This window comes from Lonchura striata, chromosome 30, assembly GCF_046129695.1.
Source record: "Lonchura striata isolate bLonStr1 chromosome 30, bLonStr1.mat, whole genome shotgun sequence".
NCBI classification, from domain to species: Eukaryota; Metazoa; Chordata; class Aves; order Passeriformes; family Estrildidae; genus Lonchura; species Lonchura striata.
In genome coordinates, this window is record NC_134632.1 from 1,672,005 (window position 1) to 1,686,461 (window position 14,457).

General features: G+C 44.9%; 1 protein-coding gene across 1 annotated transcript in view; it reads left to right on the forward strand.

Moving 5' to 3' along the window:
• Positions 1 to 2,299: 2,299 nt before the first annotated feature.
• Positions 2,300 to 14,457, forward strand: part of LOC110473037 (BTB/POZ domain-containing protein KCTD20) — a 14,304-nt gene continuing 2,146 nt past the window's right edge. Inside the window, exons 1-5 of the mRNA XM_077789016.1 lie at positions 2,300 to 2,335; positions 11,708 to 11,904; positions 12,540 to 12,807; positions 13,821 to 13,923; positions 14,424 to 14,451. Of these exons, the coding sequence (XP_077645142.1) occupies positions 2,325 to 2,335; positions 11,708 to 11,904; positions 12,540 to 12,807; positions 13,821 to 13,923; positions 14,424 to 14,451 (607 nt within the window). The 5' untranslated portion in view covers positions 2,300 to 2,324. The remainder of the gene's footprint in view (positions 2,336 to 11,707; positions 11,905 to 12,539; positions 12,808 to 13,820; positions 13,924 to 14,423; positions 14,452 to 14,457) is intronic.

Consider the following 14,457-nt stretch of genomic DNA (forward strand, 5'->3'; position numbering starts at 1 on the left):
ACATGAATTGGCGGAGTGCTAATGGTTGGCCTCACCTAGATGAAATTGTAGCCCCTGCTTTTGCCTTCCTCAAAATAAATCAGAAGGTGTTTTCCAAAGAGCTGTAATTGTGCTAAATAAAACTCCTGTGTTTATTTTGGTTTCGGATTACTCAGTATTACTTGCAGTTACTAATGCAGCTGCACTGTGGAAGGAGCCTTATGTTTGTTTTCCTTTTTCTTATTGTCTGTATCTTAATAAGAATTAAACCACGTGTCTGATTCAGAGAACTCTGTTCTTTCTAAGGACAACACTGATAATGTTCCCTTTGTGCCTCAGGTCAGAGGAGCATCTCTGCCCTTGCAGAGGAGAATTCGGCTGTGGCTGTATCTGAAGAGGCTTCCAGCCCCAGCTGTGGTGAGTGGGGAGGGCAGATAGTGCCCCTGGCAGGGACCCCATGCCAGCCTGAGCCACCCCAGACCTGGGACAAGATTCCCAGTGCTGGGCACTCCTGACTTGTGCCAAGCCTGCTTCTGCCCTTCCACCCTCGACACAAACTGCTGCTGGACCTGCAGTCTGAGCCCCTTCTCAACGCGGCAATATTTCCTTGCAAATTTAATTGCGTGCCATTGCAGCCTCCCTGGGTTTGTTTCTTGGCTTTGCTTTGAGTATTTGCATTGTTATTATTTTGAAAGCTTCTGTGACTGCATCCAACTTTCAAAAATGTGCCACCTATTGTTAGTTTTCCGAGCTGCTGCCATGTAATTGGTTAGAAATGAATGGCAGTTGGAGTTGTAGGGCAGAGTTGTAGCAGATGAGCTGGGAATGAGTGAGCAGTTACTTGTTGGGATCCCTTCCAGAGAAGGAAGGTGGAGTTCTGAGCTGCTCATAGCCTTTCTAAAATAAGAGTCCAAACAAGTAGGTGCTTTTTGCCGTGGGTGAAATGTCAGATAATTTTTTGTAGCAAGCCAAAAGCTCTGTGAATGAGGAAAGGAGTTTTGGTTTAGGATATCATCTCTGCTGAATTTTTAGTTTTTACTTAAATTAATTAAAACTTTTGTCGTTCAAAACACGCTGATAATACTCCAGTGCTTATCTTGAGAGATCTGCAGTGGACAGTTGCTGTGCTAAAAATAAATAGGGTAATTATAAAAGCTAATTCATAAGTTATACATACACGAATTATATATATAAAAATATATATATCCATTCTTTTTCCTGATGATGGCCACCAGCTTCACCTGGTGTGGGACAACACCTCTTGGTGATTAGAGATTCTTGCTGTTTACATTCCCTCAGCCTCTTTACCAGGGCACAGGTGATTTATTACACCTGTATCTGGACAGATGAGAGAATTGGGCATTAAAGAAATAAAATCTTGCTCCCAAACCAAAAGCAATAACAAGTTTTTGCATACAAAAGTTAGTGAATTACTGACTTGGATTTTTTTTTTCTATGTTGTGTTGCTTGGTTTGTTTTTAATTAAGAGCACTCTAAAGGCACCTTTTATTCAGACTTGCCAGGGTACATGTGCCTTATCATTGGCATGAGTCAGGAGGAAAATAGTTTCCTGCCTGTTTAGGTTCTCTTTGCATTAAAAATTATATATTATATGTGATATGTTTAATTCTGTTGTTTTGTGAAATTGTGTTTGGAGCAGTCTCTGAGCAATCCAGCTGTATCCTAGGGGAAAGCAGTAAGAGATAGAATCGATTGATTTAATATTTGAGCTGACAGAGGGTGACATTTCCAGGTGACAGAAACATGTATTGCCTTGGCCATGGCACCAGAGCACTGAGGGAAAGTGGTGCTTCTTATTGAGGCTCTTCAGCAATGCACTGATGTGTCAAAATAACTCATTTTATCCTCAGTTAGTGTACATTTGTTTGGGCCCACGTCCTAGGGCTCCTGGGCTTGGGAATCCACGTGCACATACTTACATACATAACCAAAAATTCTGGTGGCTCATTCCTCTCTGCCTCTCTAAGGGATGTGTGGCAGGAGGGTGTTTTACCAAATGGCATCGAAGGTTTAATAAAAATGAGCCTTTTCTACCACACAATTCCTGCAAAAACAATCCGGATGAGGAATCTGGAGGGAGATATTAAGGAGGCTTTTACTGGAAAGAGGAGACTTTAAGCTGTTAGCACACAGTTTGCATTCAAACTTCCCACGAATCAGCTGCAGGGACTTTTAACCTGAAATATTTACATGAATCAGCCGCCCGGGCTTGGGGGGAGTGACCTGGGCTCGGGGAGTTTAAACTCCGAAGCTTTGCCGTGCCCTGGTGCTTCCCTGTGCTGCGGGAGGATTTCGGGTCGTGGTGCTGGGAGCACCGAGCACGGATGAGCCGGCAGTAAGTGAGGGGTGCTGGGCAGAGGGTTTGCTCCAGAGTTACACCAGGAGATGTGGATGATCAGTTCTGCTCACAACTTCTGGTGCTTGCAGGTGGATCAGATTGTCTCTTAGAGCGCCCTCAGAAATACTCTTGTCCTTATGCTGTTTGCTGTAGTTTATAATTGAAAAACTGGACTTCTTATAATGCAAATGCAGAAATTGGAATTGTGTGAATTTGGAACCAAGTGTGATTTAACTGCCTAAGAACAAAAATTGAAAAATAAAAGGTTTAGTAAATCCAAAGGGATAAGGCAGCTCTTGCTCTTTTTTGCTTTGCTGAAGTGTGTGGGATTTTCTGAAATCTTTATAAATACTTTTGCAGCAAATGGTAGAACAGAGAACACAGCCCAACCTGTCTGCAGCACTTACTTCTGTTGCAGGCTTTCACCTAAGTATTTGTAGCTTAATTTAACACAGGTGAAGAGAAAGTGTAACTCACAGGTGTCACCTTCCTTAAAACTTTATGTAGCTCAGTATTGTTTATTTTTGCAGGGAACATTAGTTTTTCCTGTCTCTGGGTAAAAATATCCTGCTTATATTTGCAGCAGCTCATCTTTTGCCACAGTTTTTTTTCCCTTTTCCCTGATCATATATTCACAATCCAACCTTCTGCCAAGGGAGGTAGGTGTGTATTCTGTATGGGCCAGCTTTATTAGAAGTGCTGAATTTAATCAGACAGCACTGGCAAAGTTGCCATTGCCATAGTGGTAAGAAGGGTTTTATGAGGATCAAATATAATTTTTCAGGTGACTGTCTTTATTCCAATATTGTGAGGAAATACCCTTTACAGTTCACTTGGGTTTGCTCTCTGACATGAATACCTTGGACCTCAGAGGGAGGGAGATAAAAAAGCAGTAACTTGTTGCCCTGGTGAGGAATTTTACTCTCGTGGTGGAACACTGCTGGATGCATTTCATCTGTTCTGTTGATGAGGCTGCCATGGTGTGACCTTCCTATTTTGGGAAAGTCTGTAATAAGTTACACTCAGTTAATAAATATCCATTATTTTTCTGCAGGTTTTAGTCTTGGTGATTGTAAGTTGGCAAAAGAAAAGCTGCTGTGAGTGTGGGGCATTGATGGGGGTCAGTTCAGTGCATAAACTGAGCACTGGTGGTGACAGAAGGACCTGGTGACCCTGGGTCTTAAATCAAGGTGTGCAAGTGCAGTGTTAAACCCTTAAACCCATATTGCCAACTGTAGTTTTGAATTGCATTTGTAGAAACAGTGGATTTTTGTTGAGCCTCAAGTAAATGAGTAAGTCAGTAAACTTTGCTAACAGTGTAGCACTATGCAGAGAATGGGAGAAACAATCAAGCATTTCATCAGCCTCCTTGCTGTCTCTTGCCAACATTTTCAGGCTGTCCTGCATTGCATCAGGCCTGCTGGACATTATTTTCCATTTATCGTTTGAAGCCAGATAGAAAATGAATCCTCTGTATATTAATAGAGTTATTTCATAATAAGGGAAAAGCTTTTTGTCATGTGCCTGTGCTGGTTCAACCTCTAAATCAGATTTTATTGTCTGCTTGTGTTTGTGTTGGGAAAATGAAATGAGGATCAGTAGGAGGTTTGTGAAAAGCACGTGAAAGCTGCAGGTGGATGTTTTTCTCTCTGGTGCAGTCCAGGTGAATGCCTGGAGCATTTTGTTCTCCAGTGCTCCAGGTGTACCTGCAGGTGCCAGGGAGTGAAAACCCCACACCTGCAAAGTCTCACCTTGCCCTGGGCATCTCCATTGGCTCAGGTGCATGGGGCAGTGCTTGGGGCTCAGCCTGGAAGTGGTGGTTTCCCTGGTTGGGAGAGACCTAAGGAGCCAGGCTGGGAGAGCTGAGGTTGTCCAAGCTGGGTGGGAGAAAGCTCCAGGAAGACTTTAGACCCTCTTCCAGGGACCAAAGGGACTAAGAGAGCTGGGAGGGGCTTGGGACAAGAGCCTGGAGTGACAGGACAAAGGGGATGGCTTCCCACTGGCAGAGGGCAGGGATGGATGGGATATCAGGAAGGAATTGTTCCCTGTGAGGGTGGGCAGGCCCTGGCACAGGGTGCCCAGAGCAGCTGTGGCTGCCCCTGGATCCCTGGAAATGTCCAAGGCCAGGCTGGATGGGGCTGGGAGCAACCTGGGATGGTGGAAGTTGTCCCTGCCATGGCAGGGGCTGGCACTGGGGGGGCTTTGAGATCCTTCATAGTTACAGAATGAGCCATCAGGTCAGGTCTAATTTTTAATAGAGGGGAACATTTCACTTTTTGCCTTTATTTCTACTGGATGAGTTCCTGTCACTCTGGAAGTGTGTGAATGCCTCTGTGCCACTTCAAGTTTTTATTGCAGGTGAACTGAGCTGACAGGCAGAATCGTTTGTTTTTTCTCTTTCTCTGGGAAAGTCTTCATCTGATGATCAGAAGCAAATAGTTATTATGAAAATTAGAAGTTGGATTTCTGCCTACTTGCTATGTTCAGATCATATTTGATGGCTACTTTTTTACTTGCCCAATGTTACCCAGCCCAGGGGAGTTCCATTATCTCCATGCTGCATTCCCTGCTGTGGCTTATACCTTTCAGTGATTCCCCTAATCCTTATGTACAGGAAACATTTCTCCTTATTTATCTTAAACCCATGAGATTGCCTTTTTTCTCTCCAAAGTAGAAAGCCAATTGCTAATTTGTTTCTCTGCTTTTATGTTTAGAGATTTTGGAATATTTTAAGGAGACCTTTGAAGAATTTCTGCTGATTTTGTCTGATATAAAGTTAGTTTTCTTCCTAGTAGCTTACAGGGGGCTGTGGTTTGAATTTTTGCTGGAAAAAAGAGGTTGGTAACACAGGGGTGTTTTAGTTATTGCTAAGCAGGGCTCACACAGAGCCAAGGCCTTTTTTGCTCCCCACCCACCAGTGAGCTGGGGGTGAACAGGAGCTGGGGGACACAGCCAGGCCAGCTGTCCCAGGGAGGGGTATTCACTCCTTATGGCATCGTGCTCAGCATTTGGAGCTGGGGGAAGAAGGAACGGGGGGAATGTTAGGAGTCATGCTGTTTTTCTTTCCAAGTGATGGAGCTCTGCTCTCCTGGGCATGGCTGAACACCTTCCTCCCCACGGAAAGTGCTTTTTGCTTTACTTGCACGCACAGCTTTTATAGAGTCATAGAATGCCAGACTGGCTTGGGGTAGAAGGAACCTTACAGTTCATCATATTTCACCGCCTGCCATGGCAGGGACAACTTCCACCATCCCAGGTTGCTCCCAGCCCCATCCAGCCTGACCTTGGACACTTCCAGGGATCCAGGGGCAGCCACAGCTTCTCTGGGCACCCTGTGCCAGGGCCTGCCCACCCTCACAGGGAACAATTCCTTCCTGATATCCCATCCATCCCTGCCCTCTGGCAGTGGGAAGCCATTCCCCTTTGTCCTGTCACTCCAGTTCATTATGAGCAGTCCTTCTCTGGCTTCCTTGGAGCCCCTTCAGATCCTGGAAGGTGCTGTGAGGTATCCACAAAACCTTCTCTTTTTCTTCGCCTATTAAAACATTTGGATCTCAACCCATGAGTTACTCTTCCAGTTCTCTCCCCATCCCACCAGGGAGCAGTGAGCACGTGGCTGTTTGGGGCTCACTTGCCATCTGGGGTTAAACCAGGACACAAATTAAAGCCAGAAGTGTGGAAAGACGTGCAGTTCCATTAGAAATCCATCTTTTCTCAGTGTAGGACTGTGGAATTAGGTCAGGCACACCCTGCGTATGCGTGTTTCCTGCTTGCTCATATTTCTGAGAATAATTGTACATGGGAATGTTTTTGTAGGCTTAAAGGAGTGTTGTCACCTTAAAAATGAGTTGTTTGGAGTTTTATTTCTGTCGTGATGGTTAGGCTGTGGTTTAGGAAGAGGGGAGGATTGTTCACCAGCTGATTCACTTACTGCTGGTGCTTCCTCACAATTTGCAAAAAAAAATAGTGAAGTAAAGTCACTCATTTCTACTATTTTTACTCTCTTACACCTTCTCTTTTGCCATGCCAGATGACAGTGAGACCCTGTATATTCTGTCAGGTCTTATAGCAAGGGCTTTACTCCTCAATGGATTTTGGCAGCTAGGCTTTTTATTGTTTTTCTTTGAAGTTTTTGTGAAGTTCTTAATACCTAAAATACTCTATCACTGGAATTTTAAAAAATCCAATGATAAGGAGTATGTATTTATAAATATAATAGAATATTGTATTTATGTAATACAATAAATAAAAAGCAGAAACCAGCATGTTTGTACTGATGCATTTGTTTTCTCTTGCTTAATAAATGTGCTGTATCTAAATGGGTTTTCTCTGCTGGCCACATTGCAATAATTGAGTTTCTTTTCATGGCACACACACATCACCTTGTTTATGGTGCTCTGTGCATTCAGCTCTTCCAGTAATGGGGTGAGAGCTGTATGCATTGGGAAGTGGCTGTGGATGGGCTTTAGATCCCTTAGGGTGGGGAAGGATAATGTACTGAAGATGTCACAGCCTCTTTACATTCCAGGAGCTTCCTTAAGGAATGCAAAGAACAGGGATCAGCCTCTTTATCTCTGCAAAACATTTGCAGCATGAATTGTTTGTACCAGTGGTGCATTGCAAAATTAAAGTGTTTTCACTTTGTGATTAAAAACAACTTAAATATAATGTCCATGTTTTTCCCTCAACAAAAGACAAGGCTCTAGACAACTTTAAAAAGAGATTATTTCAGTGGGACCACCAGCACAGGGTCTGGAGAACAGAGATGTTTGTGCAGTTGCACAGCTCATTCCTGACATTGTTGTGTTCCAGAGGAAGGAGGGGCCCACATGCTCCATGTATGGCCAGAGCCAGATGGGAATTTTGATTTTTGATTCTGATACTGACTCCCTTAAGAAAAATTAAAAACCCAGCCTTTCTCTGGCTGGAGGAGCTCTTTCTCTGATCTTTTGTGCTGAATATGACATGGGGCTATTTCTGCTCCTGAGTGCCCAGCTCCCACAGTCCAGCTGTGAGGCTTCAGCTCCTCTGTGGACTGGTCCTTACCTGATCCTTCAGGGTCTGAGCGAGCAAACAACTCGCAGAGAAGCAAGGAAAGACATCAGGGTGCCTGTTCACTGCTCCTGAGCCATCCTGTGGTACCAGCCAATGTACACTTCCCAGAGGGTGGAAACATGCATAGAAGGAGCCCTCTAAGGAGGTGGTAACCTGGGAGGGTTTGTCCTGCTGGCACAGGGGAGCTGCTGGTCAGGGCCAGGGAGCTGAGCAGGGAACGTGCTCCGAGTCAGTAACACCTGAGTGGGCAGTGGGCTGCTGCTCTGAGCCCGAGGATTAGGTCTCTGCCTCTGTGTCCCTGTTTTCTCTCATAAAATGCTTCCCTGCAGTGCTTCCCAGGGCTCTTAAGAGCAATGAGCAGTTAATATTTGTAAAAAGCTTTGAAGCTGAATGGTGCTAATTATTATTTATAGGCATTCATTCTCACCACGGGTAGTTCTCCTTGATCCTGGGTATGAAAGGAAACCAGGACATTTGTAAGCTGGTCAGGCAGGAGTTTGGCCTTGAAGTCTTTGTGTACTTGTTTCCCCACTGGGTTCTGGGTGTGTTTGCAATATATTTGTCACATTAAATGATCAGTTTGGGGATTTATTGCACCAGCCAGATGTGCCAAAAGATCTTTTCTCATTTCCCTCAATTCTGCTGACACAGGACGTGCAGGATTTTGGCATGCCAGGAGGGGCCAGGAGACAGGGAAATGCCATCAGCCTGAGCTGGGTAGGATGATCAGCAGGACTGGATGTTCCATTTCCAGGAAAGAGGAAAGTCAGATCTTATGCTTGGAAGAGGCACCACATTGCAAAGAGCAGCTGTTTTCAGCAGTTTTTGGTGGTGCTCAACTTTGTTGAAGAAAACAGAAAAGAAGGAGGAGAAAGATGTCAAACAGCTGGGACATTTTTTCCCTGACAATCCTGCTTAGCAGATTAAGCAGCAGAAGTGTGGAATGACAAAGGAAAATTGGTGTATTGTAGTTCCTGAGTAACTGGTGACAGTTCTGTAAATAATTTCTGAGCTGCTGTAGTTAAGGACTCTGCTGAAGGGTGTGCAGAGTCTCTGCGTTTAATTCTGAGCTTGAGGTGATGAACAAAGATTTCAACATTCACCCAGCCCAGTTTGGTTGTTGTGAAATTCAGTCTGTTGGTCTTTCATGCTATTTGACATCATTTAAATGGGGCTTGTAAGGCAGAGCTCTGGGGAAATTATGGAGTCTAAGTGTCCCTGAATAACACTGCTCTTTGCCTTCTTGTACTCTACTTACTGATCTGATTTCCTGCCTAATTTCTCCTCTCTGCTGAGTAATGTATTAAATAATCAAGAGATTGTTCAGGTACCACAAGGGAAGGTTTTTGGCAGAGCTGCAGCAATTCAGCATTTCTGGAAGAAAGAGGCCCAAGAAGTAAATTTTAGGCTTATCTTGTTTTCTTAATGGAGTTCTTGTCAGCTCACAGAGTAAATTCTATTCCCTGGTGAGTGTGGTAACATCAGTTTTATCAGGGATATTGTTTCAGTGTAGGAATGTTAATGCTGGGGGAGAAGAGTTCCTGAGCACAACCCACTGTGGTGTCTGTTCCTCTGAGCAGCTTGGGCTGGTGGCAGGTGTCCCTCAAGGTGCTTTAAGGTCCCTCCAACCCAGAGTATTCTGGGGTTCCTCCTGACAGCCAGCAGGTCTCAATAATTACTCCCTTTAAGGCCTTTCCCTTAGGGTTAGGGTTATGATTTTGTATCTGCTCAACAGGGGTATTCTTTTCCCCATCTCAAAATACTTTTCCCTAAGTAACTCAAACTGCATTTTAAAAACAGGTTTTGGCTTTCAGTGCAGTCACCAAATTTTAAAGCATTTTGGTTCAGGTTACAAGTTGCAGAATGTTCTGAGTTGAAAGGGACCCACAAGGATCATTAAGTCCAAATCTTCAGTGAATGGCCCATGCAGGGATTAAATGTACAACCTTGATGTTATCAGCATCATGCTCCAGCCAACTGAGCTAATCTCAGGGTCACAACATACAATATAATAATTCAGTGAATGTGTTTGAAATCACTTTACTGGTTGCATTAATACTTTAACATTTGCAGTCTTGAAAAATTCCATTTCTTCACAATAGCTACAGTTTTGTGAAACAGGGGAATAAGTGACTTTTTATTCCACTGGACATTGTAGATTCTGGAATTGCTTTAAAGACTTTTGGTGGCATGGCAGGTAGGGGTGGGCTTTTTTCCCTTCCAGGGTGTTTTAGGGTATGTGAGTTTTTATATTTAGATTTCCCTCCACACCCCTGTGTCCCAGTGCCTGGCACTGCTGGACATGCTACCACAGCTTTGCTGCTCTGGCAGACGAGAGAAGAGGGCAGAGGCTTGCTCAGATTGTTCACATGGAGCTTTGTTCAGGTAAAAGGTTTTTTCATGTGACCACATCCATCCCAATTAAGATGGTAGGAAAGGTTCTTCCTCCAGACTGTGCTGGGCACTGCCCAGGCTCCCCAGAAAATGGGCACAACCCCAAATATGCCAGAGCTCCTGGGACAGGGTGGGATTGTTGGGCTGTCTGTGCAGGGCCAGGAGCTGGACTCAGTGATCCTTGTGGGTCCCTTCCAGCTCAGGATATTCCATGATTCTCCCTGCAGGATGCCTGGTCACACAGTTTAGTTGTGGGTGGCCCTGTGAGCAGCAGGGAGCTGGACTCTCATGCTGATGTTCTCCAGCTCAAGATATTCCTTAAGTCTATTCCCAGGTACAAGGCAGCATTCACAGGGGTTTCTGGTGGGACTGCTGAGGGGTTTCTCCAGGGTCCAGGCAGCCAGGACAGGAAAGCAGCCTGGAAAGTGTGGGGAGAGGGAGTTTTCCCACACTGGGTATTTTGGTGAGAGCAGAGAGCAAGGCAGTGCTCTGGGTGCTGTTCAGGTTGCTGGGACTGAGATGACCCTTGGGGGCTCCTGTGTCACTGTGCTGCCAGCCAGAGCCTTTAAAAAAAGAAATGGTTTTGTTGTTGCCAAAAATCTTCCGTTGGACCACTATCACATGATGTGTAAGCTGCAGATTTTCTAAAAATACACAGATATAATAATGCTGGCAACTTCGAATTGGGTTTACAGAACAAAAGGAATTATTTGTTACTCCTATTTTTAAATTCTCATTAGGAATAAAAAGCTTAATTCAGACTGCCAGTAACAATGGGCTTGAAACCCACCACTGCTCATTAAGGCCTTCACCCTCAGCAGGTGCTGGCCAGAAAACTCAGCAACTCTGACTTGGCATTTTGCTGTTTTATTAGTGCTGTGTTTTATCTATTTTGTCTCTGCCATGGCAGTGTTCTTCTGCCAGGCGTCAGAGGTGCCACCCACAGGCCCTGCAGTCATCATTCAGCCAAGGGAAAGACACAGGACAATTGTTCTGCAGGGGGGAAATTGGAAAAATTCATTAATGAGGAAATTGGTGTTTTATGTTTGAGAGAGTGAAAGGAAAACACTTGAAGCCAAGAAAGGAGAGCTGGTTCTTGTCCAGAGCAAAACAAATGCCAGAGAGAATGAGGGAAAGAAACAGCAAAGAGATCTGATCTGTTAGGAGATACAAAGTAGTGAAGCAGGTCTTAAAGATAAAAGGAGGAAGGAATTTTACTTGGAAAAAAAAGGAAGCTGTATCTCTGCATATGCTGGAAGAGCATTCCAGATGTGAGTGGCAGAGGTTAAAGCATTGTGTGGGGCTGCTCCAGCCATGGCTCTTCTGCACCATCCAAGTGTCTGTTCTGGGACTGTAGTGGGTTAAATACTGGGGGCAGCACTGTGTGACAGCATGGCATAAATCAAGAAGAAAGAACCAAAACTAAGCAATGATTGGCAGCAGGGAACCTCCTGGTGAAACCTCAGAGTGGTTAAGAGGCAATGCCTGAGCTGTTAACTGGGAAAATGTTTTATTTCAGTCTATAACCATGTTATAGAGCTCATTTGGCCTGGACTGGGAGTCAAGATTATAAACATTTTTAAAGGGCTGTAGAGGTCTTGGAGGAGTTTCCAGGGAGGTATTTGCAGGAGTACATACATGATCTAAATACATCAGTGGCTTTAGGCTTACGTTTAAAAAAGTGAAGGTCTGTAGATAAGTAGATTTAATAGACCCCTGATTACTTTAAAATCTTTTTTCCCCATTTCCCTGGTGAGGGTAGGGGCATAGCTAGCACCATAAGCCTCTGAAACTCAGTTAAATACCTGAAGAAATGCCTTTTGAGCCTGGGGGACCTTGTTTTTAGTACCAGATACAGAAATTTGAACTTCATTGCTTGGGAGTTTCTTCCAAAACTAACAACCTGGATTCCCTCTCCAGCTCTTCTCTTAGGAAACGCCACCAACTCCTCACAGCACGGAGGCCCAGCATGAATGGGAACTGTGCTGGGGGCACAGACTGGTTGAGAAAGCTGGAGTCCAGTTGTCCTGTGGAAAACAGAACTGTAGCAGTCCATGAGTCAGAAGAAAGTTCTGTGGTGTTAGGAGGTCACAGCCCTGCAGTTCCCAGGACTGAGGGTAAGGAAAATGCCCTCAATCTTTGAGGGAGATTATTTTTTGGGCTTTAAGGGGTGTTGTGCTTTGGAAAATGTTCCAGAGCCACAGGGCAGTTTGCACTGGGCAGTATGTGCCCTGCCTGTGCCAGGCTGCTCTAAAGGACAGAAGTTCACAGCAGAGTTCAGCATCTTGGCAAGACCATCCCACAGGAGTGCCCTGGCTCGCCTGGAGCTGGCCCTGAACAGATTCACTGCAGGCATCTGGACAGTCCTGTGTGCCCAGCACAGACTGGCACTGGGCACTGCTGCCTTACACCACTCTGGTGAGGTGTGTGCTGCTGCTCAGCTTCCTGTGGGAGTCTTGCCAGAGGCTGGGTCTGTATTTCTGGCCTTGTTTAATTCCTGTGCTGCTGCCCTTTTCACCTGAATCCTGGCTTTAACCAGGAACATTAAGCACCATGGCTCACCAAAACATCCAGCTGCTGGTTCCGTTTGATAACAGCCTAGTTTCATGTCATATAGCATCACCCTGACAGTTATGGCATTCTTAATTATTGTATGACTCAGTTTTCTCATTTCAGTAGGAAGTGTTACTATGAAATGTTATTTTTCAATAAATTCCCTCCTTCCCTTGCAATGTTTGTTTGTGTCCCTCAGGTTTGGATTCTGAATGCCGACACAGTTGCCCAGTAAATCCCCAGATCAGTAGCATGCTGTCTGCTCCTGAAGAACCTCACAACTGCCATATCCCAGATGGAAATAAGAGACAGCTGGAATATTTTAATACCCAGGAACGCCATGGATTGTCTTCAAGCAGCAGTTCCCAGACAGTAGCTCCAGAGAAAGTGACCCTGGTGGTGGATGGCACCCGCTTTGCAGTGAATCCCCAGATCTTCACTGCTCACCCTGACACCATGCTGGGAAGGTGGGTCACTTCTGTTACCTTCAAGGTACCTCAAGACAATCTAAAAAAAATTTAATGGAATAAACATGTAATGTTTGTTTTGTGATCTCATCTGTAACACACAGTGGCCTCAGACAGAATTTGGCTGTGAGTGAGGCCTGGAAGACCTGAGCAGATGGAGAGTTGGTAGTTCTCTAGATAAGTCTCTATGTCCATTACAACATGCACGCTTTTAGCCAAAGGTGGTCTCCTTTTCATTCTCCCCAAGTGTTTGCCTGGTCTGTCAGCTGTACATCTGTCCCCAGCTGATAACCTTCCTCCTGAATGGGCACTATGATAATGCTCCATCCCCTGCTGCTGCCACCCCTTCTGCTGCCTATCTCTCCAATTTCTTGATACTCTTCCGAAAAAGAAGTTACTCAGCTCCTGCTGAGAGGTTGGAGCCTGTTGCTGCACCAAGAAATGCTCGTGTGCTGTATTGCCAGCACTTCCCACCTCTCTGGCCAAAGGGTTTTGTTGGGTCACTGACCCTTGTGTGGGTTATTGTGTGAAACAAGGCATCTAAAGCCATGTGGAGTTACCTGCCTAGGTCAGTGCAAGGACTTTATTGCCAGGGATTTTCTGCCCCAGGACTGAATGATCTGTTCCTCTGGCTTGTTCCTTAGAGTGCAGTAGCCGTAGCAACAGAGGCCTCCCTGAGCCAGCTCTTGTCCTTATTTACTAAGGAAGAGATTGGAGTGAAGGTTTAAGTTACTGTATGGAGTGGCCTCAGCTGCAAGGGACCTTGAAGCTCAGTTCATTCCACCCCCTGCCATGGGCAGGGACACCTTCCACTCTCCCAGGTTACTCCAAGCCCATCCAGCCTGGCCTTGGACACTTCCAGGGCTGAGGCAACCACAGCTTCTCTGGGCAGCCTCTGCCAGGCCCTCCTCGCCCTCAGAGGAAAGGATTTTTAACCCCAGTGTATCTGTTTGTCTCTGGAATGAATGCATTTCGATGTTCTTGTGCACTTACACAGTTCCTTACTCTTTCAGAATGTTTGGGCCAGGCAGAGAATACAATTTCACCCGGCCAAATGAGAAGGGCGAGTACGAGATTGCAGAAGGGATCAGCTCAGCCGTGTTCCGCACCGTGCTGGTAAGGGCAGCTCTGCAGGTGGGGGAAAAGAAACAAACAATCTGTTTGTCACATGTGCACAGCTGAGTCATCTCCAGGCACTCCCTGGACATTCTGGTTTTAGGTTGTGATTTCTAAAGAAAAAAAATATAGCTTTGGTATAAGTCCACATTACAAATATTTGCTCATGTTGCCTTTCACCTTTTCTATGTCCTGCTGTTGTAATTGCTGAGCTGTATTCTGACTTTGTGGTTGCATGTAAATACATATTGCATATTATGATATTATGAAACCCTGTGCCATGAAAAGTTTTAATTGGACCTCATCATTTATCAGACCCTAGAGGATCTGCAAAAAGATGTAGATTCTCGGACAAGCAGGGCTGTTTTGCTGTACACAGAACTATAAATAGTTTAAATATCTGTCCAATGTTAATAAACAAAATAAAGAAATAATTAGGAATTATCATAGTCCAAGATGTTCATAATTTTTCTCTCTAAAAACTGTCCTTTTATTCACAGGATTATTACAAAACCGGAATCATTAACTGCCCTG